Genomic DNA, 6,017 nt, shown 5'->3' on the forward strand with positions numbered 1-6,017 from the left:
GGTGATTAACAGCAGTATGGAAATGTAAGCCAAATAAACCCTTTCCTCCCCAACTTGCTTCTTGGTCATGATGTTTGTGCAGGAATAGAAACCCCGACTAAGACAGTAGCTATGCCCTCAAAAAAGAATGGTGCTCTCTCCTAGAAGCTTTTGTCTGTTAATAGCTCCCCTACTGACCCACTCCCACTTCTTGGCCCCAGTGTTCCCCTGTACTGGAGTATATAAAGTTTGCAAGACCAAGGGGCCATTTTTAAAAAGATATTCTTTTTTCATACTATTCATTCCAACTGTGGTTTCCCTTTCCCCCACTCCCTTGCTTCCCCAGCACCTTCCTTCTCACCCAGCACCTTCACTCCTCCTCTGTTTACCTTCAGAAAAAGCAGGTCTCCAAGGATATCAACTGAACATGGCACAAGGCTAAGTGAGGTAATCCAAGAGGAGGAAAAAGGTCCCCTGGACAGGTGAAATTATCAGATATATCCCGCTTCCATTAGGTGTCCCATAAAAACAGCAAGGCAACAACCATAACATAGACACAGAGAACCTAGCTCAGGCTCATGCAGGTTTCATAATTGCCACTTCAGTCTCTGTGCAAAGCTCTACTCTTTGATGGGACCCTGGGCACTAGAGCTAACGCTCAGCCCTGCACTGACCTCTGAGGCCACTGGACTAGAGTCATAATCACTCAGGGTGCTCCATTGTCTTGTACAAGCCATGATACTTTAATGCTTAACTTTAAAGATAGTTAAGAGTATTGTATGGCTTGAGCTTGCACAGGTCTTGTGCATGCTATCACAACCACTGTGAGTTCAAATATGCAACTTAAGAATACTTTTTTTTTTTTTTTTTTTGCAATTGAATTTAGTGAGATACTTTGGTCTCTTTAATTCTAAATGTTAAATTTAGTGAAATAAATACTTGTTTCTAATTGTGTTTTTCAGATTATTATGCACCAACTATAGGTGAGTGTGTTTTTAAAAACCTTTTATGAGACATTGTAAAAATGTTGTAGTAAGTGGTGTCACTGGATATTTCATATTTTTAAAATACATAATATTATTTTGTGTATATATACAAGGGAAAGTAAGTTACTTTAAAATAATTAAGGGTTTTATATGGTTTTAATTTGCATGGGTCTTGTGCCTGCTGTCACAGTAGCTGTGAGTTCAAATGTGTAACAGTCCGTCTGTGTATGGAAAACATTTTTTCCTTATATTCATCCACTGTATCTGGCTCTGAAAACATTTTTTAATTTATTAATTTAATTTTATTTGTTTATATATAGAATATTATTCCCCTCCCTGGTCTCCCCTCCCAGGTCTTCCCTATCCTCCTTCACTTGGCCTCAAGAGGGTGTTCCCTGACTCACCCTCCCACTCCCACCTCACCCCTCTAGCATCCCCTTCTCTGGGGCATCAAGCCTCCACAGGACCAAGTGCCTTTCCTCCCATTGATGCCAGATAAGGCAGTCCTCTGCTATGTATTTATTGGGAGCCATGGGAAGGTCCAGATACTCTTTGGTTGGTGGTTTAATCCCTAGGAGTTCTAAGGGGTCCAGTTAGTTGATACTGTTGTTCTTCCTATGGAATTGCAGTTCCTTCTTCAGCTCCTTCAGCCCTTTCCCTAACTCTTCCAGTGAGGTCACCAGGCTCAGTCCAATGACTGGGTATGAGTATCTGCATCTGTCTTAGTCAGGTACTGGCAGAGCCTCTCAGAATACAGCCATACCAGACTCCTGTCTGCAAGCACATCTTGGCTTCAGCAATAGTGAGTGTTGAGGTTTGGTGGCTGCAGATGAAATTAATCCCAAGGTGGGACAGTCTCTGGATGACCTTTCCTTCAGTCTCTGCTCTACTTTTGTCCCTGCATTTCCTTTAGACAGGAACAATTCTGAGTTAAAACATTTGAAATGGGTGGGTGGTCCCATCCCTCCACTGGGGGCCATGTCTATCTACTGAAGGTGGTCTCTTCTGATTCTATCTCACCAATGTTGGGCATTTCGGCTAATGTCATCCCCACTGGGTTCTGGGAGCCTTTCACATCCCTCATGTCTGGGATTTTCAAGTGATTTCCCCTAGTTGCCCACATCCCACTGCTACTTATTTCTGTTCATCCTCCTGTCCCTCTGAAATTCTCTCCTGTCTCTTCTCATACATGGTCCTGCTCCCCTATTTTCTGCCTTCTCCACTCTTCTACCAAGGTTCCTCCCTCCCTCTGCCTCCTGTGATTATTTTGTTATACCTTCTAAGTTTGAAGCATCTACACTTTAGTCTTCCTTCTTGTTAAGCTTCATATGGACTTTGAGTTGTATCATGGCTATTCTGAGACTTTGGGCTAATATCCATCATCAATGAGTAAATACCATGTATGTCATTTTGGGTCTCGGTAACCTCACTCAGGATGATATATTTTAGCTGTATCCATTTGTCTAAAAAGTTCCTGAAGTCGTCAATTTTAATAGCTGAGTAGAATTCCATTCTGTAAATGTACCACATTTTCTGTAGCCATTCTTCTATTGAGGGACATCTGGGATGTTTCCAGCTTCTGGCTATTATAAATAAGGCTGCTATAAACATAGTGGAGCATGTGTCCTTGTTATATGTTGGAGTGGGGGTAAATGCTCAGAAGTGGTGTAAGTGGTCTTCAGGTAGAACTATTTTCAGAGGAACTGTCAGATTGATTTCCAAAGTGGTTTTACCAGCCTGCCATCCTACCAGCAGTGAAGGGGTATTCTTCTTTCTCTACATCCTTGCCAGCATCTGCTGTTACCTGAGTTTTTGATCTTATCCATTCTGACTGGTGTGAGGTGGAATCTCAGGGTCATTTTGATTTACATTTCCCTGATAACTAAGGATGTTGAGCATTTCTTTAGGTACTTTTTGGCACTCAAAATTCCCCAGTTGAGAATTTTTTGTTTAGCTCTGTATCCATTTTTAATTGGGTTATTTGGTTTTCTGGAGTCTACATTCTTGAGTTCTTTGTATATTTTGAATATTGTCCTCTATCAGATCTAGGGTTGGTAAAGATCTTTTGCCAATCTGAAGGTTGCCATTTTGTACTACTGACAGTGTCTTTTGCCTTACAGAAGCTTTCCAGTTTCATGAGGTCCCTTTGTCAATTGTTGAACTTAGAGCCTAAGTTCTTGGTCTTCTGTTCAGCAAAATTTCTCCTGTGATGATGTGTTCAATGCTTTTCCCCACTTTTTCTTCTACTAGATTCGGTGTATCTAGTTTTATATGGAGGTCCTTGATCCAGTTGGTCTTCAGCTTTGTACAAGGAGATACGAATGGATCAATTTGCATTCTTCCACATGCAGACTACCAGTTACAGCAGCATCATTTATTGAAAATACTGTCCTTTCTCCACTATATTTCTTTGGCTTGTCAAAGATCAAGTGACCATAGGTATGTGTGTTTATTTCTGGGTCTTCAATTCTATTCCATTGATCTACCAGTCTGTCTCTGTACCAATATCATTCAGTGTTTATCATTATTGCTCTTTAGTACAACTTGAGATCAGGGGTGGTGATTCCCCAAGTTCTTTTATTGGTGTGGATTGTTTTTGTTATCCTGGTTTTTTTTTTGTTATTACAGATGAAGTCAAGAATGTCTCTATCTCTGTGAAGAATTAAGATGGAATTTTGATGAGGATTGCATTGAGTCTGTAGACTGATTTTAGTAAGATGGCCATTTTAGTATGTTAATCCTACCAATCTATGACCATGGGGGAATCTTTCAATCTTCTGAGGTGTTCCTCAATTTCTTTCTTCAGATACTTGACGTTCTTGTCATACAGGTATTTCACTTCTGTGTTTGCCAGGCACTGGCATAGCCTCACAAGAGGCCTCTATATCAGGGTCCCTTCAGCAGAATCTTGCTGGCATGTCCATTTGTATCTGGGTTTGGTGGCTGATAATGGGATGGATCCCTGGATGGGGTAGTCTCTGGATAGTCCATCCTTTCATCTTAGCTCTAAATTTTGTCTCTGTACCTATATCCTTTCATGAGTATTTTGTTCCTTATTCTAAGGAGGAATGAAGTATCCACACTATGGTCTTNCTTCTTGGTTTTCTTGTGTTTTGCAAAATGTATCTTGGGTATTCTAAGTTTCTGGGCTAATATTCACTTATCAGTGCGTGCAGATCTAGTGACTTCTTTTGTGATTGGGTTACCTCACTAAGGATGACACCCTCCAGATCCATTCATTTGCCTAGGAATTTCATAAATTCATTGTTTTTAATAGCTGAGTAGTACTCCATTGTGTAAATGTACCACAGTTTCTCGATCCATTCCTCTGTTGAGGGACATCTGGGTTCTTTCCAGGTTCTGAGCATTATAAATAAGGCTGCTATGAACATAGTGGAGTATGTACTCTTATTACCAGTTGGAACATCTTCTGGATATATGCCCAGGAGAGATATTGCTGGATCCTCAAATAGTACTATGTCCAATTTTCTGAGGAACCGCCTGACTGATTTCCAGAGTGGTTGTACAAGCTTACAATCCCACCAACAATGGAGGAGTGTTCCTTTTTCTCCACATCCTCACCAGCATCTGCTGTCACCTGAATTTTTAATCTTAACCATTCTGACTGGTATGAGATGGAATCTCAGGGTTGTTTTGATTTGCATTTCCCTGATGATTAAGGATGTTGAACATTTTTTTCAGGTGTTTCTCAGCCATTTGGTATTCCTCAGTTGAGAATTCTTTGTTTAGCTCTCTACCCCATTTTTTAATTGAGTTATTTGGTTGTCTTGAGTCTAACTTCTTGAGTTCTTTATTTATATGTTGGATATTAGTCCTCTATTGGATTTAGGATTGGTAAAGATCTTTTCCCAATCTGTTGGNTGCCGTTTTGTTCTATTGACAGTGTCTTTTGCCTTACAGAAGCTTTGCAATTTTAGGAGGTTTCATAAAATTTGATGATTGTTGATCTTACAGCACAAGCCATTGCTGTTCTGTTCAGGAATCTTTCCCCTGTGACCATATCTTCAAGGCTCTTCCCCACTTTCTCCTCTATAAGTTTCAGTGTCTCTGGTTTTATGTGGTGTTCCTTGATCCACTTAGACTTGAACTTGGTACAAGGAGATAAGAATGGATCAATTCACATTCTTCTCCATGCTAACTGCCAGTTGAGCTGGCACCATTTGTTGAAGATGCTGTCTTCTTTCCACTGGATGGTTTTCGAAACTTTGTCAAAGATCAAGTGATCATAGGTGTGTGGGTTCATTTCTGGGTCTTCAATTCTATTCCATTGATCTACCTGTCTGTCACTGAACCAGTACCATGCAGTTTTAATCACAATTGCTCTGTAGTACAGCTTGAGTTCAGGGGATGGTGATTCCACCAGAGGTTCTTTTAATGTTGAGAATAGTTTTTACTCTCCTAGCTTTTCTGTTATTCCAGATGAATTTGCAAATTCCCCTTTCTAACTCTGTGAAGAATTGAGTTATAATTTTGATGGGGGATGACATTGAGTCTGTTGATTGCTTTCAGCAAGATAGCTATTTTGACTATATTAATTCTGCCAATCCATGAGCATGAGAGATCTTTACATCTTCTGAGATCTTCTTTGATTTCTTTCTTCAGAGACTTCAAGTTCTTATCATACAGATCTTTCACTTGCTTGATTAGAGTCACACCAAGATATTTTATATTATTTGTAACTATTTTGAAGGTTGTTATTTCCCTAATTTCTTTTTCATCCTGTTTATCCTTTGTGTAGAGAAAGGCCACTGATTTGTTTGAATTAATTCTATATCCAGCTACTTACTGAAGTTGTTTATCAGGTTCAGAGATTCCATCTCACACCAGTCAGAATGACTAAGATAAGAAACTCAGGGGATGGGGTTGGGGATTTAGCTCAGTGGTAGAGCGCTTGCCTAGCAAGCGCAAGGCCCTGGGTTCGGTCCTCAGCTCTGGAAAAAAAAAGACAAAATAAGAAACTCAGGGGATGAAGTGTCCACACTTTGGTCTTCGTTCTTGAGTTTCATGTATTTTGCAAATTGTATCTTGGGT

The 6,017-nt window shown here is 40.2% G+C and overlaps 1 protein-coding gene across 2 annotated transcripts in view; it reads left to right on the forward strand.

Moving 5' to 3' along the window:
- The window catches only part of Bsph1 (binder of sperm protein homolog 1), a 19,078-nt gene that overhangs the window by 8,013 nt on the left and 5,048 nt on the right, over positions 1-6,017 (forward strand). For both annotated transcript variants that reach the window (XM_021218607.1, XM_021218608.1), the window contains exon 2: positions 942-962. In XM_021218607.1, the coding sequence (XP_021074266.1) occupies positions 942-962 (21 nt within the window). The remainder of the gene's footprint in view (positions 1-941; positions 963-6,017) is intronic.

The sequence above is a fragment of the Mus pahari genome, chromosome 19, assembly GCF_900095145.1.
Source record: "Mus pahari chromosome 19, PAHARI_EIJ_v1.1, whole genome shotgun sequence".
NCBI classification, from domain to species: Eukaryota; Metazoa; Chordata; class Mammalia; order Rodentia; family Muridae; genus Mus; species Mus pahari.